The 18,586-nt window shown below is 40.8% G+C and overlaps 1 protein-coding gene across 10 annotated transcripts in view; it reads left to right on the top strand.

Annotated features, from left to right (window-relative positions):
* The window catches only part of CCDC85A (coiled-coil domain containing 85A), a 284,415-nt gene that overhangs the window by 163,244 nt on the left and 102,585 nt on the right, over window positions 1-18,586 (top strand). Inside the window, exon 3 of one of the 10 annotated variants that reach the window (XM_065059378.1) lies at window positions 383-17,274. The exons of the other annotated variants lie outside the window; for them this stretch is intronic. Coding sequence (XP_064915450.1) covers window positions 383-417 — 35 coding nt within the window. The 3' untranslated portion in view covers window positions 418-17,274. Of the gene's footprint in view, window positions 1-382; window positions 17,275-18,586 lie in introns of those variants that run through there. 10 annotated transcript variants of the gene reach the window in all.

The following is an 18,586-nucleotide window of genomic DNA, read 5'->3' as shown; positions in this document are numbered from 1 at the left end:
GAAAACATGAAAGCAAAGCATTCCAACATTTTTTTTCCTAACCAGCTCTCCCCCCACCAAGACCAAAGGCTTTGCAGTCTTAACCAAACAGCAGAAGGCACAAGAATCTGTTTCTCCTCCAGGTACAGGAGCTAAGAACTCTTTGATTTATTTCTTGTTGTTGGATCTTGACACCTGACCTACATTCCAGTCAATAATGCTGAATGCTGCATTTTGACAGCTTGCAACCATAGCACAGGCAACTGTTTTGGAGAACTAGGAGGACAAGAAGCATCCTGAGCATATTAAAAGAAATCCTAATTCCAGCATGAAAGTCCTTGTATTTGTATATCTTACCTTCTCTATGAAAGTAATAAAATGGAAACATTTCTTAACCTTTTAGAGCATACTGAGTTGTATTCAGGCTGGCGACAATGAATTGCTGGGTTGCCTGACAGCAGAGAAGCGACTGAGACCATCTTGCAAGCTTGGATCTCAGATTTGTCCTCTCAAGTCCCTCCACTGTCGTGGCATCGTCAAGAACGAGTTGGATACTGTGACCTCCTGGGATTGATAACCCTGCTGCAATTACATCCACTCGTCCACCCATGGAATACCAAAAAGATACTTGGGGAAGGCCAAAAAGATGTAGCACAAAGAATTTGCTTGACCCTCTTCCGTGATAACTCTACAACAATCCAAATTAAATAAATTGTTTTGTACTTAAATGACAAGTCAATGCTTCTCAGTTGCCACCTGGAAATGTGAGCGGCAGGCACTGAAGCTGAGAGTCAGTTTCCTGGGCAACATATTCTGTTCCACCTCTGTTGCTTGATGGTGGTTTTATTTTATTATTTTTAACTAAGAAAATTGACAGAGTCGAATCTGATATCAGTTTGAAAAATGAATATTTGAAGGATTAGTGAAGAATGTTTGAATGAGAAATCATTTCTGTTTGCTTTGAGAGCAAAACATCTGTTGGTTTTATCAATATGAAAAGATCTGTACTTCAATTGTAGCGAACCTTGGCTCTGTCTGCCGCGTGTTTGGTAGAGGTGCACTTAGCAGATGTATTTTTCAGTTAATTGATGTTAGATATCAATCCTATGTGTCGCTTAGACCTAGTGAGAGATTTTTAGATACTCATTGGCTCTGTTACAGGAGAAACAGGGTCTTGACTGTGAAGATGCAGTCCAGTCACACTTGCTTTCAAATTTAACATTTTAAATTAAGTGCTTTTAAAACCTCCAAAATGTTGTTAGATTTTAATTGATTTGTTCTTGTGATGCTGCTCAGAAATCATGATGAATAGCAAGCAAGAGCCTTTTGAAGCTAATGGGAAAGGGTCTGTAGTGGAAGATTTTCACTGCCCAGAGTGAGAAGGATCCAGATAATGTTTTTGTTCTGTTTAGTAGGAAATGCTGTTTCCCAGGGAACCAGGAGCATCTTGATTCCAGCCCCTGAGCCTCACTGCGTCTGTGTTTTTCCCCGTCAGTGCAGTTTTCAGGTGCCTCTGGAGTGTGAATAGTTGTGCTGGGTAGATGATGAATACGCCAGCCCGTGGGTTTACTCGCCTGGTGAGCAGGGCTGTCAATACGATGCTTACTCAGGATTAAATGTGTCCTATTCTAGCTGGTGAAACACAGTGAGAGAGGTTCTTCGAGAGAGAGTTTCTTCCCTGCTCCAAAGCCTGAGTGTGTCTGTGGAATGGTTAAATTTTGCTGAGTTTGTGAACATCTGTCACAGGGAAAGACTGAAAATCTCTAACATGTTGGTCATCAGACTAATGACATTCATGCACCTTCTGGGAATTGCCGTTGCAGCATGTCTGTTCTTGCCAGGCCAGCCTGCTGCCCCAAACCCTTCTGCTCCGGTTCGTGCTGTGTGCGCTTGTTTCAGCGAGTCCTGGGAGCTTCTGAAGGGTCCAGAGCAACACTGTGACCTGGGAGTGGGGACTGTGCTCCCGGCCGAGGAGGGGAGGACACGGCTGTTCTTTGCTCACTTGCTTGCTGTCAAAAGCCATTAGAAAGTCCCCTCCTTGCTTTTCTAACAGCTTTTTACTTAGATAAGTCTGTTTGGAGTGTGGTGTAAAAATTGGGGCTGAGGTTACGTGCCTAGAAAACACCTTTATGAACAATTAGCTTCATACAAACATTGTCAATGTGTTTCCTTTCAAAATGAACTTTTGAAGCAGTGTTTCCTTCCTTCCTGGATTTCCTGAATTATGCTAACCAAACCAATGAGGAGCAAAGCTCATTTTAATTACATTTTGTGTGTGTGTGTGCAGCAGGTGTGCTACAAGTTGTTAATGTACCTTTTGCATTTACAGGGGTGCTTAAAGGTGTCTTTGCATGTAGAGGAAGTGATTTACAATGAGTCCAGATTTTGAGTAAACATGAAGTGGCCGTGACGGCTTTAGCAGAGGAAGCTACGTTTTGCTATCTTGTTTCCTGTGGCCTGTTTTTAATCTTGCAGGCTAGTTGTGTAACTGTCATTATCTTTATTTGGGAAATTGAGATGCTGATAGGAATTGGAGGCACGGTCTAGCTGTCAGCTGGGGATTTCACTTTGCTAACTGGTACGACCAAAAGGAGCATTCATCTTTCATCCAAAGAAAATCTGAAAATGAAAGCTCTTATATGCTAAAAAAATGAGAATACAATACTTTGGCAGGATGGTCATTTAGCCTTGGTATTAATTGCTAGTGTGGGGCGGTGTGAATGTGCCGGGGTGAGGGGAAGCGGTGCTGGGCACATCTGCATCTCCATGGCGAGTCCCAGCCTCAACATCTGTGTCACTTGGCAGATGTGGAAGACGAGAACTTGGTGAACTGGTGTATTTGGAGATTTTTTGGCAGGATGCGGGTAGGTGGTTCTGCTGTCTGTCAAACACTGCGGTCGGCAATGCTGATTTCAGGTCACGTGAAGCAGCGGCTGCGTTTGAGGGCAGACTGGGCACAGGTTCTGCTGTCTGCCAAAAGATGGAGCTTTCCTGTACAAAGTCACGGGAGAAGAGTCATTTCTAAAAACATTTATGAATGGCACCGATCAGATTTAAAGCTCCATAGTAATGTACGCTCCGTGGGGAGCCAGGCTTTGATGTTCCGCAGTGACAGCCCCAACATTTCCAGTGCGTGATGTGTGATGACAGGACTGCAGTAACAATTCTTGTTACAAGTGGCAAGTGACTGCGATTCCAGCAGCCCTGCCATGCTGAGCAGGGGGTTTAATGGCATTTCTTACCATGACATGTGGGCTGAGTGCAGTGTAATGTTTTGAACCTGTGCAGAGATTCAAGAGACGTTGGCATTGTTACTATTTTAATCTTAGTAGAGCAAACACCAGGTTGTGCGTCCTGGGCATGATTTAGCAACCTGTTAGTCTTTTAATTATCTCCTTCCTAATTAGATTGGTCCGATTATTTGCTACTTGAAATAAGTGCATATTTTTAAGTTCTCAGGGCAGTAGCTCTTGGGAAAAAAAAAATCATTGCTTTTCATTTTATAGGCATTTTGTCTTTCATGCTGAAGTATGGGAACATATGGTGCTGCTTCTGATGTAGCACTTGTCTAAATATCTTTGCTTGTAAAATTTTCTGCAGAGCCATATAATTTTCTCCTGTAAAAACATTCCTAATATATTTAACCAATTTTATAACTACAGGATGGGATTATCACAGTTTTATCATTGTAAACTTTTACTGGATGTAGGTCAAGAAATTAAACTGTGAACCCTGAATAAGGAAAATGAAGAGTAAATAGAAATACAAGTGTTGCTATAATCTGTTACTGTCTGGAGGGCAGGAAATTAGACCTCTCTGCAATAAATTAATGTGCTGAAGGTGTGTGAGCCATCCTTACTGTGCACCAGGCTGCACTGAATGCTGCAACAGAGCAATTTCGTGAGTAGCACTCGAGCTGTTCTGTCCTGAGCAGTGATTCTATATCTGGAGATTGGAACCATTTTTTGCCTGGTTCCTTTTGCCATCACTTTGGTGACAGCTAAAGGCCAGCAGTGTTTGCTTGCTAACGAGATAATGGTAGTGATGACTGTTCTCTGATAATGCAAAGTCACAGTTTCTGTGAATGTGATTTTGCTGTGCTTTGGAGCTTTTTCCTCTTAAGGAATTGCATGAAGTATTTAACTGCTTTTTAGGAACATAGAACTAGATGGGGAAGAGTTACGGGTGATGGTGGTTGAGGTTGTGGAGAGAGAAGTGCAGGATTGTGCGGCCTTTGGATGAGCTTTGGCTGTGCCGCCGTTACCCCTGTCATCACTTTTAGGCGAGGTTTAAGTCAATGGAAAGACTTGTGTTTACTCCTCTTTTTGAACAGTTGGCCTGTGAACAGCCGTGTGAAAAAATACATCCAAGCCAGGCTTAACTAGCAGGATGGAGTGAAAGGACAGGCGAACAGAAATTTGTGGTAGCTGCAAAGCTTTGGAACTCCACATAGATGAAAAAGGTCTTTCTAAATTTATCGGAGACTTTTCTTTTGAAAATTGCATTTTTCTTAATATCTCAGATTAAAAAAAAGCCCAGTGACTTGCCTGGGGTTTGCTTCGGTAGCTGCTGACTGCCGGTGTGATGAGCATTTTGGATCCCAGTGCTGTGACCCCACGTTCACAGTAAAAGATGTTGAAGCAATAAGCACCAGAATCTTGAGGGTAAATTGTCAGAACTCTGCAGATTTGTTGAATGCATCTTAACGTTAGAAGTTCTGATCCTTAAGTATCTTGAATGAAAAGAACGTAATATGTTTTTTCAGTCACCCACTTTGCTGAAGATGTGGAAAAGAAGATAAATCCATATACAAGTATATCCTATGTTAGTTTTTGTACATACACAGGAGAGAGATTCAAAGTAGAATCCAGAAAACACTGAACTAGGGTTGTTGGGCTGTTTTCTTACCAAACAGCGGAGTCCTTGAGTGGGAAGAAGAATGACGATTGCCAGGAGCAACAAGTGACCTGGCAGCACTTGGGGTGCTATAGGTCAGCAGATAACACGCGTAGTTCCCAAGTGCTGTTCCAGCATGTTCAACCCCATTTTGATTTTTAAGAAAGATGGAATGTCAGAAGAGAGGAAATTTATCTTACTGCAAATAACTGGTCACACAAGAATTCTTTTTTGATTCCGTTTTCATGGGAACGTATGTTTCACACTCGATAGTCAACTCTTTCCCTAAGTCTTTGCTTCCCACAGTAGTTGACATGTGAAAAATCAGTCTGTGTGTGGTGAAGGAAACCGGTGGAGGAGCCCACATGTAATAAATCCTTTAAACTGTAAGCATAGGAGAAAACTCCTTATCCTCCAAAAAGAATGGCTTGGAAACCATGGGGAGAAGGGACAGAGGGATTTGGAAAACGTTGCATCACTTTAATTTCATTTTTGGTGGGAAGAAGTGAATCTGAATGAGAAATTGATCACACACTGTTTGATTGTGTTGTAGAAATATTGTCATTGATTTCTAGAGGAATGAGATATAGTCACATTATTTGCCTGTGATTCTGAGCTTTTCTGTTGGTAGAGATTAATTTGCTGACACTCAAAATACCCCAAACCAAACTAAAAAATGAATAAAAAAAATCTACTTGACTGCATGGAGACTAAATAAACTTTTTAGTCTTCAAGATGATTGTTATGCCAGAGCCATGGGGGCTGAGGAGGGATTTTCCTTGAACTTTTAGTCCTCAGACTAACTGTGTACTTGCTGAGTAGTTCCACAGTTGAAATGGTTAATCACTCTCTATAAATCACATAGATACGTGAAGCTGCGACTTTCTCATTTTGTTTGGGCTCTGAGGAATATAACGTGAAAAGCTGTTCAGGCTCTACCAGCTGGCTGGAAGCTGCAGGCACTTGAATGGGATACAGCTACATTTACCGTGATCAAGTGCTGCTTCATGCATGAAATAAATGCTGTGGTCCTGTACGGGTGATTGATGATCTGTTACCTTTAGAACTGTATGAGTAACATGCAGAATTAATTTTCAGTGGGTTATTCACGTTACCACTTGTTTGTACCCCCTGGAATCTCGTATGATTGATAAACATCATTTAAAAACAAACTCAAAATAAAATATGAGAGATTTTAAAAGTGTGCTTTTCACAACAATAGCCCCCATTTTGACGTGAGATGCTTTGCAAACCTAATCTAGCAGCAGTTTATGCTGCAAAAGATGTTTATAGCTCACTTTATTCTGGTTCATTATCAAATTACTGGTCTTATTCTTTAAGGCTCCCAGGGGATTGACTTAAGCTGAAGTGTATAGATCATCCCTCTCCGCGTGGTCCCTTGTTACCCTCAGTGGTTTTGGGCTGATCTCAGCAGGCAGGGCTCAGTGTGGAACTGCCCACAGCAGCACCTGCTCAAACAGGGTGATTTGCAGCTCCAGCTTATGTACCTGGATCCACCCTTGAACTTCTGGGGAGAAGAACCTGTTTAGGCCTGGGATTAGCAAAAACTAGAAAACTGAGAGGAGAATCCAACCAGCAGGAGGTGGAGAGAGGGAAGGTATGTGAGAGGCAGGCTGTCTGAAAGGAAATTATGAGCTGTGTGTGGTGATAGGGCAAATATCCACAGATGTGGAGTTTGGGGATTTCTTTCTTCTTGTGCAATTCAGACTTGGGTTTGACTCTGCCGTGGGCATCTGAAAATACCTGGTGCTGCTTGCTGAGTTTGTTCCTTCCACTCTGAGCTGATAACTGTATACAGCTAACCTGTCTGAAGGTCTCGTTTTGCATGTACAGAAGGAGCTGACGATGGGTGTCGGACCCTTTGGTGAGCAGCACGTGTCAGAGTCCTGCAGCTCAGCTGCACATCTGCTGGTGGAAACATCAGCGTCGACGGTGCTCCACAGATCCGTGGAGTTAGGCAGTGTGGGATATATACTCTGACAGCCTCAGTAGCACCAAAATGTTGGACTTAAGTGAAACTTTGTGGTTTTGGTCCTTGCCCTACAGAGATCAGGTGAGCTGATGACTTTGCTTTGTTCAGAGGTTGTTTTTGTAATTCTTCTTTGTACACAGGCTCTTGTGCAGTTCCAGAGCAACAGAAAAGCTCAGCAGTGTCTCAGCTAACAAAAGCAAACACTCTCTGTTTCATGTGATTCTTGATTTATTTAAAATAAAAGCAGTTGTGCGGTTGGAAGCAAGGCTGTTCTCAGCATTTGTAAGCTGAGCAGGGTCACTCTGGGTCGTTACCTGGATTTTTAACCTCTGGAAAGAACAAAGGTGTCAGGGCTGTAAAAAACATCATCTTTTGAGTCAGTCATAAATACTGTGAGGGTAAAGGGTGACATACTAAGCTGATATTCTTTCTACTTATTTGAAGTCCCACAGACTAAGAGTTTTAAAGTTTTTCCAGGGCTCTCTGCAAACGTTGGTGGTGGGATGTTTTATCTTCCATACTTACGACTGGCTTGACTGTCTGATGAACAACTGGAGATATGAAGGAGACAGCTTCCTTAAAGGGCTGTTGGCATCTCAGTCTTCACCCTTGGGAAAACAATGAAAACAGTGAGTGAGTGTTGATGTTGCAGTAGATGGGTTTGTTTGCAAGGACCAAGCTTTATGCTCAGTGTAGTCATAAAACAATGATTTCAAATTATTGACTTCTGGAATGTGAAGTCATCAAACTTCTGTTATGGAAAAATCTTTTAATATTAGAAAAGTGCATTCTACGTGCTCTTCCCCTGGTATATAAACTTCTCACGTTTCCTATAGGTGTTGTGCCTGAGCATGTGCTCAGTGCATGAACTCTTTCAGAGCCACTCAGCCTTGGCTTTGATCTCAATGGTACAACATGTTTGACTGTTGTCTTTTTGCAAGTACTGCTTCCGTTGTTGTTGCCATTATTATTATTATGGGAAATTTTGCATAATTCTGAATCTCATCCTACATTTAAAATATCTTATGGTTGCTAAAAGAAGAGATGCTAAAATGTGTCACTATCCTTTAGACAGGATCTTGTGATCACTCCATCAAAGTCTAGGTGGGTGATGGTCCAACTAGCTCTCTTTCTCTGCAAGTCTTGGATGTGACAGATGGAACAGATGGGGGTTCATTTCTGTAGAAGACAAGGAAGCTGCGGTGTGTTCCAGTGCTGGTAAAAGTGTACCTTTGCACATTTTAGCAAAACAAAAAGGTTCTGCAGGCCACGTGGGTAGAAAAAGGGGTAAAAAAGCCTTTGGTCGAGAACAGCATATGCATAACATTTTTGTATTTTGGAATATAAATAATTATTAGAAGTAAAATTTCTAAAAATCTGTAAGTGTTGTCATACAGCAAGGAATGAGAAAATCTTGAAATGGGATAAAACTTTGGTATAGACAACAATGAAGGACTAATAGTTTTGGTTTAGTGGGTTTTTGTTTGTTTGTGGTTTTTTCTGTGTGCTTTTCCCCTCTTCCCCCTAGTTTTGCAAATTCTTTTCCTTAGAGGAACCAAACCAAAATCCAATCCCAGAGCTGCCGTTTCCCAGGTAGGCAGCATCAGCAGGAATCAGAAAAGCCTCTGAAGGGCAGATGGGTGGTAAAGAAGTGCAAGGTATGGTTTGTAGGCAGTATTCCTCACACACAGCATGATGAGTGGTTACAACAATGAGCAGATTTGGTGTCAAGATTTGAAGATAGCCTGGAAAAGGGGAGAAAACTGGGAATCATTGGCATATGCTGAAGGGAACATTTGTCTAGATAGAAAAAATAAATAGTAGCTGTTTCAAAGGTAAACAGAGATTGCAGAACAGCAGAATCTGCTGGTTGAAATTCATATCAGGGCTGCTTTGAGTTATTCTGAACGTGCAGGACCTGGAACCACGTCCTGTTTCAGAGTGTCCAAGATGAGCGTTCTCTTCAAAAGCGCAGTTCTCCTGCGGAGATTGCTCGGGGAGAGACGTTCAATCACAGCAACGCGGTAATTGCTGCAGTGTCAGATGCTGGATGCCACAGTTTGATACTAAGCGCTGGTGATGTTCTGGATGTCGTGTCAGAAGGGATAGATCAGAAGGAAAGTGTCCGGGAATATGTTGCAGTGCAAGTAGTCTTGGTGCTGACACTATTTTTAGGATCTTTTCACTTGCCTAGGCAGTATCTTGATGAAATCGAGTAAGACTGAACATGTTTAAGGCTTTGGAGTGGAAAGGGAATAATGATGATGTTTCTCTTGAGGCCAGTTCTTATCTCACAGCCATTTCTTCACTTCTTTCTCTCATTACAGGAGCTGGTTTAATCTAATTTAGTAATAGCTAGAAAACAGAGATTTTTTTTGTTTGTTTGTTTACTTATTTATACATCTTAATATATCTTGCTGCTTTCACTTGCTTTCTCTTTTCTTCCCAAAAAAGTTTTAACAAATGGAAAAACATTATGTAGCGAGGAGGGAAGAAAACAGTTGCTGCCTAAAGAGCTGTGAAGGTTGAATTCTGGTTTCCTTTAGCAGTGGTAAGAGAAGGACCTTGTGACCAAGACCCCATCCAACCAGCCCCTGTAGCCACAGGGAACGGGAACCAGTTTGGGTGGGTGATGCAAATCACCAAATAAGTTTAAAAGTTTCAGGGATGAGGTGTCAAGTCCTTAGCTAATGTGAGGTGACACAGTGCAACAGAATTTGGACCGATGGGGGAATTTGGCTTGTATTTTCAGATCTTCAAGCTATTTCAGACATTACATCAAATAATGACAGCTCTTATGAAAGCTGCAAAGATTTGGATAGTGGCCATCACAGCGATGCATAAGACTTTCTTTTACAGCTTCCTTCCGTACCCTGGCTTAGTGTTTAATAAAATAAAAAGTCAATTTTAACTGGTAAGCTCAGACAGTATATTGTGTGTAATCCATGATGCAGATTCACTAGAGCTGTGTCATACACAGTAGGTCTGGTTGCAAGGTGGGGCATTATGGATCTATAACTTCCCTGTCACTGTAGCCAAAAGGGTAACGGTCTTAACCTCCATCTGAAAACAGACCAGTGCTCTTTTTTTTTTTTTAATGAATCCCATATACATAACATGGATCTTGCTCAGTTTCCAATGCTTTACCTTTTCCCCCCCAACCCCTTAATTCCATTACTACGGCACGTGGTGTCCATACTTGGCCCCAGACTGTTGCTTTTCTGTCTCCTCTATTGAAGCCTGTGCAAAGAAATAGTTTAGTGTGTGTCTCAGTCGTGCTGTAGTTTTGGACGCGCTCTCTTTAATGAGCTGACAGTTCAAGCTGGGCCACGTGCCTGTTTTATAGTCTAATGCACAAGAAAGCCTGATAGCAAATCCAAAGGTGATTGATGTTGCAGCAGAACTTTAAAAATAAGATGAATTAAACTGTGGATAGAGTTTTCTGGGTTTGAGCATTCTGCTTTGGGGTTCAAAGCTAAGCAAATCAAGCTCCACACCGTATTTCATGGGTTCTTTTATTTATAAGTGAGCAGCTCAGCTGGGATCTTTTTAGCCTGACTTGAAATTCTAGCTTGATGGTTTTCTGATAAATAGTCTGTCTCCTGGCCTTTTCTGAAGCTGTGGGAAGAAATGCAAGCTGCATGTAAAGTCACAAGAAGAATGAGCTGTATTTCATTTTTACAGAGATTTTTATCAGCCGCTATATTTATTGCGCTTATACGTTAACACCATTAATTTTCAGTTTTGTTGCTTAAAGGTTTAAAACTAAGGCTTACTAAAAGATGATAGGTTTTTCAGTTTTTCCTGGGAAGGATACAGGGAAATTTCAGCTAAGAAGCATCAGTACTGGGTTAAAATAGAACATCCAGCATTTTGCAGCTAGTCGGCTAGGTGTGGTGCTTATTTTAGAGCCTCTCAGCTGGTTTATATTTCATCTTCACGGAGGTCTGGATGGGAAGACCAGTTATCTGTTGCCTTTGAAACGGGTGAGGCCGGGATGCAGATGCTGTTAAACAGCTAAACCAGTGCAGGAGCCACCAGGGAAATCAAGACCTACAACTTCACCCAGAAAATGTTTTTTGCTGTGGACAGAGAATTGACTTGAGTGTGAAACTGCAGAAAGCTCTGGATTTCAGCTGAGAAATCCTGCTCCTCACCTGGCCGTGGCCAAAGCCTGCTGCCTGAAAATTGGCTATTTGTAGTGTATGCACCCATGCAGAATTGTATTTGGGACACTTCAGTACCATATTTAGCACTGTTACCTCTAGTGAAAACCTTACCTTTTTGCTTATTAATTTTTCTTAGCTTGCTGGAAGCTCGTGCCACATGTCACTTCTTTCTGCCTCTGTGTCTGTGGGTTCTTCAACAAGAATCAAAGGACTTTCAGGCAAGTGATGAGATTAAATTGACACAGCATAGGGCTGGAACTGGAAATGTTAGACTAGCACTATGCCTTCAAGTGCCCTTTTACCAAGCAAGAAAAACTGTCTTTAAATAAATGGTTGGGACATGAGAAGAGAGTGACATTTGAAAGAGAACAAAGGGAGCGTCTGCAGAATTCACAACCAAGGTGTGAGTACAGGAAGAAAATCCCTGTAAAGCAGCAGTTGAACTAAGATTCTCCCCAGAGGAGAACTCAAATATTTGTCCTTCTGTCACTTTTTTGAGAAAAATATTCAAATGTCCTTGGGAGTAAAACCACATTGTGGATAGTGTTTGTTTAATATGAGTCATGCCTGGAAATATAAACTTACTCAAGATGTGTTCTGTAGCAAAACAAACTTCTACAAGATCAGCTTACCTGACTAGCCACTAGAATGTGATGTAAACCCATCATATTGTATCAACCCAAATATTTTTTATTTTTTTAAAAAAAGATAAGTGGATATCAGGGCTGTTTAGAGTCATTATAATCAACTGGAACAAACTGTGTTCCACAATAATGACATTTCAAGCTTGTGTTTACTGCTGTGTGGTTAGAACAGGGCGTGCTCCCCGCTCAGCGGGACACGTGAAGCTCCTCAGCCCTCAGCTGCTTACCAGTTTCCTTCATTTTATTTACCTTACAGTGAATAAATGTCAATGAAAAGTTGAACTAAAAGGGACAAAGTACATGATTTTGACTTGTAGTTTCTTGGAGGGTACAGAATTGGGTCATGTGAAGGATTTTGAGTTCTTGAATAGAAACAAGTGAAAGTTTGGTGTTTCCTTTCATTTGTCTTTTTGCTAGAAGTGTAATGAAGCCTAGGATGGACTGCAATGTTATTGCTCTCAGGCTGATAAAGTCTGCATGGAAAGTACTGTTCAATTCTTTTAAATTACAGAACTGCCAAATGACAAACAAACTCAGTGGAACACAAGAAGTTCTTATGAATTTTATCTCTTTCATTTTACGACGCACAATATCCTGCCCTTTATTAAACCATCTAAGATACGGATGGTGCGAATCAAGGAGAAGTCTGTTCCTGTACCCAGGGGCCTCCTCCATCCCTCATTTCTTTGACTTCTCGTTTTCACTGAAATTAGTATCTCTCATGTAGAAATGATGTTATGTACACACATGATACTGATACAGAAGAGACTTGCATTGGTAGGTGAAATCTGCCTCTGCCCCTCTGCTGGAAAGAAGTTGTAGTTGAGATTTTTATGTGTATAGATTTCACATTATCTATTCTTTGAAGACATACACTTTTTAATATCTCTGCAGACGTTGTTAGCAAGCTGCGTGTCAAGTCGTATGACCAGGGTAAATGCATGTGGCTGCAGGTAGATGAGGTGGTGGCTTCTCTGGGGTCACAGTGCAAAGGCAGTTTGGCCCCTTTGCTGCCTCTTGATATGGTGAAAACCATATTTCTGTGGAGCATGAGGGTTATTTCCCGTTCTCTGCCTATGAGCTCATGTACAGGAGATAATCTGGTGTCAAGACTTCAGTACAGGAACGTGCATGGGGCCCATGAAAAGATGAGCGGTGCTTTGGAATAGATTCTAGGTCACCAGGTTGATTTTCTTTTATTTTACTTCTTAAGATATAAATTTAGAAACTCATTAAAGCTTTGTCCTTACGGATTAGACATACTTAAAACACTACAGGATTTTCTCTGCAGGATATGATAGAATTTGTTGACAAGATTAAGGGCAGGCCAGTGGTGTCAGCCAGAGCCCACGGACACCAGTGAGGAGCTCCCCTGCATGTTATGGCCTTTGGGTCCAGCCTTCAGGGCTTTATGGGCTTGGGGAAGAACTTATTTTACTTCTTGGATAAGTAATAATTCATTGCTACTTCCTAACAGAAACCATGGGCATTGATTTCCCATAGATTTATCTGTGGTGGTTTACAAGACTAATTTTTATAAATGGTTTCTGTTTGCAGATGTAAGCAATCTCTTACTGCAGTGTCTGTACAACTCCCATTAAGCAAATGGTGATTAGCAGGTAATTTCTTTAAGCTTATTTTTGTTTAAGCTTTTTTTAAAAATTCAAATAATGTAAAATTGCAAAATGGGAAAAAAAATCCATACATAGTTCAGAGGGCTGAGAAATCTTTGAGAAAATTGGTTTAGAAAGCATCTTAAAAGGATGGACACAGCTCTACAGTTTTGACTATGCAATTCTAAATATAATTCTAAATCCTATTAATTCTAAATACAATTGCATGAAGAGAAAAAGATCGGGGAAAAATATAACTGCATGGCATAAATGGGTCTCTTAAATACGTATAAATTCTGCATTGAACTTTCTTGCCCTGAAACCTTATTTTTAGTGTTGCCTCAGGTAACAGCTCTCTCCTTAGCAGTTTCTTTTTAGAGTAACACCTTAGCTGAGGGAATGTGAAAATTAGAATCGTGAAGTCCTATTTCTGGAGGTTTATAACTCAAACATTGAAACGTTTGCTCTCAGGTGAAATCGGGTGTGTGAGGTCTCCTGTGTCTTCTCCTTTGCTCTTGCATTAACTGCTCTTGTTGCTTTTCATGGCCAAGATCTCAGCTGAGAAGTTATGTTAGTAGTAATTATTTATTAGATTCCTATGTTATGGGATCTAGCTTCTTGGATGTATGTAAATAACTAGGTACTGAGGATTACATGTGCTAGCGGTTGGATGGAGATACTTTTGAAATGAACTGGGATTTCTTGGGGATAGGAGCTTTGTCCCGGGAGCTGTGCTTTGTGCTAGTAATGCCAATCTGAGCCTACAGGCAGGATCAGGGGCTGAGCAAGATGAGCTCGGCATGAGTAAAGGTAGCAGATCTGATCTTAGTTTAAGAAAACAGCTTCTTTAAGTTGCCCTTGAGAAAACTCTGGGTATCTGGTAGTTGCTGCTGTCAATGCACTATTATACACTGACACTGGTTTGGGAGGTAAAAATTGTTTCCTGCAAGTGCTTTACAGTTTACTACACTTTCAGTTAAGGGTTTTAAAACATGCATGTGATGCTATTTTTGTGAAACTTATTATGTATTTATGATATCTATTAATCTCTTTGTAATTATTCATGTCATTTAAATTTGACACGTTACTGCCCCAAGATGTAGCTCTCTTTTCTGTACGAAACATTGTACTTCAGGGCAAGGTTAAGACTCAGTTGTTATGAGTTATATCTGGATTTAAGAAACAGAAGAGTCATGAATCTCAATTAATTCTCTCTTGCTTGCTCTTTTTGGCTTTCCCATCTGTTATGGCTCTGCTGAAAAATACCTGCAAACTGCAAAATTTGGTCTGATGTAAATTTAAAGAATCATTTAAGCCGTTTATGTTTTCATGGACTCATTTTCTTTCAGTGAGCTTTTCCATCTCCATATAATTACACATTCTTTAAAAGTCTTGTGTTTTCATCTGACTGGAATGGAATGGAATGGAGAGAGGTGTTTTCCTGGTGGCTTTGTTGGGGACAGCGCTTGCGTTGGATAACTCAAGTAAACAATCGGGACCATATTTTCACTCAGCCCCTGCACATTCATGATCTTAGCCATACGGCTTCACCTCATGGCTCTTTAGGATGGGGACAGTTTGAATTGTTTTATTACAGGAAATGTATGTCATGAGCATATACATCATGATCTTCATTATATTGATGACAGTTTAAGAGTTAAAAGCCTTTAAAAGAACATGCCATGAGTGCTTTCTTCCCATGGAGATAGATCAGTGAGTGCGTAATCTTGGAAAGAAGCTGAGAAACCAGATTTTCTCTCTGGAGATGGGAAAAGACCCCAAGGGTAAAAACGGGCAATCCGTTTTGAAAGGGCAGATCAAGCTCCAACTTCAGAGTTGGGCAGAACTTGATTCTCAAAAACATCCCCAGGGTCCGTGCTTGCCTGCAAAGGGGGACACGGAGAAACCGTCAAAGCGGCAAAAATACAAATGATGGGCCAGGCAGGTAAAAGAAATGACAAACCACATTGTGGTCAAATACGGGCCCTTCTCATGCTGGTAGTGATCTGAAAAAATGGCAGCAAAATGGAGCCTTCGGGAAGAAAAGGCAAAAGGAGAATCTTGTGCAGACCTTCAAGATTGAATACAAACAGAGATTTGAGACTATGTCAAATATTTCATCTTGCAATAAGTTTATAATATGCTGAATTAATTCCTGGGAATTGGCAGTAGAGCTCTTCTCACAGCAAACACAAGATCTGCAGCATACTAATATGAAATGGGACATACATTTTAGAGTTAAGTATAGCTATATAAGTGTTCAAAATGTTTCTGTGTATATGCCAGCACTTTGAAAAAGGCCCTACGTGGCACACTTGGAAATGGGCTCGTGTCACTCTTTAGAAACTTGTCCTCTGACTCTGCCACGGGATTTAACTTCATGTGAATGTTATGTTTATTTCTTTATTATTTTAAGAAAAGTTTGGTTTGCTTCAACAGCAGTCTGAAATCTTCATCCATATGGCCTTGATCTTGCTGCCTTTTTCAAAGCATATTTGTCTTCTATGGGTTCTCCAGCTGCAAAAATACAACAATGTGAATGTCTGCCCTGGGGTCAAAGTGATGCTTCTGAGTGGGAAATTCGACAACGTGCATATTTATCCAGCTGATAAACATGTCAAATATAAGAGATGTGTTTGACAAGAAGATAGGAAGCCAAATTTTGAGGACATGGAGGCTTTCAGGTATTTTTTTGGCATATCTCTAAGCATCCAAGCTCATAGTGATGGATGATGTAAAAATGTAAGGAAAATACTTATTTATTAATTCTCAGTCTTAGAAATTGTCAGACAATGCCTGTACTGAGAATGGGGAAAAATCCGAAAGCTTTCTTGTGATCCTTAGTAAGAGTTTCTGCAAGTAAACACAGTGTAAAAAGTGGGAAAAGACTTAGAAGTTTGCTAATTATGATTAGTCTCATGAACACAGAAATCATACTTAAAAGTGTGCACACATCATTTGTTCTAATGTAATAAGCAAGAACTGTATAAAAGTAATTTTATTGGGGGGAAACAGTAATTAACCTATCCTGTTAGGATGAAACAGATTTTTTACTGGAGCGAGTTGTGCTGGGGATTCAATCTTACCTTTGATTATGTGCTATTACATTAGGAAAACTGCAGTTCAGTCAAACTCATCTCTCATTCAACAGATTTTCAATTTAATGTAGTATGAGCTTATTGAGCTCCAACTTGGTATGAAGATTGCTAAAGGTGACATTTCAAATAAACATAATTTTTCTGCCGCCTTTTCACAGCGCAGCTAGAACAAATGAATGACAGACATGAAATAATCTCACTGTTAAGAAACATGACTTGTAAAATTTAAGTGTTTTGAGTAACAACATCCCTAATTTCTTTCACACTTGATTAACTTTTATATTGTGCTTCAGGAAGACTTAATTATAGTGTGAAGCGACTCACTCCGCTCTGTTCGGCTCAGTTCTTGGTAGGAAGTGTTTAAGGTCTCTTAAAGTCTGTAGCGGCAAGAGCAGTAGATGAAAAGCAATTACTGGTGAAAATGTAAACGTCACAATTAGCAGGTAAAGACTAGTGTTTGGGAAATGACTCTCAGCATGATGGAAATATACACCAAACCAATAATATTGATTGCAGGTTGCTGGCAAAAGAAAGGAGATTGTCCTGGGTGAGCTGCCCCAGCCCCGCTCGGAGCCCGCAGCTCACACCATGGGGCTATTTGAACAACCGGGCATTCCCAACCAGCACTATTTAATGAAATATGGGGCCTTTCATAGATTTTTAAGTCACAAGAAGTGACTTTGGTTCAATGTGTGATCTCTTCAATGCACTGAACAAACTGTAGGCTGGATAGGTTTGATTCATTGTTTCAATGGGGAAAGGAATTTAATTTAAGAAGAGTCGCAATATTCAGTGCAGGAAATTATATTTTATGGTGTGGGAAAGCTTTTCTGTGACATGAAATTTCCTCAGACATGATCCCCAAACAGTAAATAAGAACTTGCAAAGACATTTCCCCAGAATATCAGACTCTACCCTACTCTACCCTACTCTACCCTACTCTACCCTACTCTACCCTACTCTACCCTACTCTACCCTACTCTACCCTACTCTACCCTACTCTACCCTACTCTACCCTACTCTACCCTACTCTACCCTACTCTACCCTACTCTACCCTACTCTCTACCCTACTCTCTACCCTACTCTCTACCCTACTCTCTACCCTACTCTCTACCCTACTCTCTACCCTACTCTCTACCCTACTCTACCCTACTCTACCCTACTCTACCCTACTCTACCCTACTCTACCCTACTCTACCCTACTCTACCCTACTCTACCCTACTCTACCCTACTCTACCCTACTCTACCCTACTCTACCCTACTCTACCCTACTCTACCCTACTCTACCCTACTCTACCCTACTCTACCCTACTCTACCCTACTCTACCCTACTCTACCCTACTCTACCCTACTCTACCCTACTCTACCCTACTCTACCCTACTCTACCCTACTCTACCCTACTCTACCCTACTCTACCCTACTCTACCCTACTCTACCCTACTCTACCCTACTCTACCCTACTCTACCCTACTCTACCCTACTCTACCCTACTCTACCCTACTCTACCCTACTCTACCCTACTCTATTCATTTTCCAAACCTGAATCCAGAGGACAGATGTCCTTTTTCCTGTAAAGACCTTTATCTGAATCAGCAGATTTGATGGAGATTTGATTGAATGTTCTTACAACATGAAGATAAAAGCTTAAGCATGGGCTGAGCTTTAGTCTTGCCTTTGTAGGAAAATCATCTCACGACTTCATGAGTACGTTTACAATTGAAAGTCAAATTACAACCACGTCAGTGTGTTAAACTTTTAAACCGTGTTGTGTCTCTAGAAACAGGGAAAAATGGTTTGCAGGTGAAATTTCTGTACTGATCAAAATGCTGGAAGTTAGATCTGGTTAACGCTTACTATAAACACATTGTGCAGTGGCAGAGTATTTCCTTTTTTTCAGCTTTCTATGTGTTATGTTGATAACCCAGTTATGCTGGAAGAGTCATTAGCTTCTGGTTTTGACACTGGTGACTAGACTTGTTAAATATCTTATGCGCTAACACAAATATTTTTCATAAAACAGAGTAAAATGTCACTTTTGGCAGTACTGCACCTATTGTTGTAGTAGGTATGGTACTTAACAAATGTACATTCATAAGAACTTTCAAAAAAGACAGTTTTAACTTATAATGTATTGATTTTATGGTTCTGAAATGTACTTAGTTGCCAGCTGAGCAAAAAACCCGGTTAGGCA

Source organism: Columba livia, chromosome 3 (assembly GCF_036013475.1).
Source record: "Columba livia isolate bColLiv1 breed racing homer chromosome 3, bColLiv1.pat.W.v2, whole genome shotgun sequence".
In the NCBI taxonomy this organism is placed as follows: Eukaryota; Metazoa; Chordata; class Aves; order Columbiformes; family Columbidae; genus Columba; species Columba livia.
Note: the sequence above shows the minus strand (reverse complement) of the source record. Positions and strands in the feature narration are given on the sequence as shown.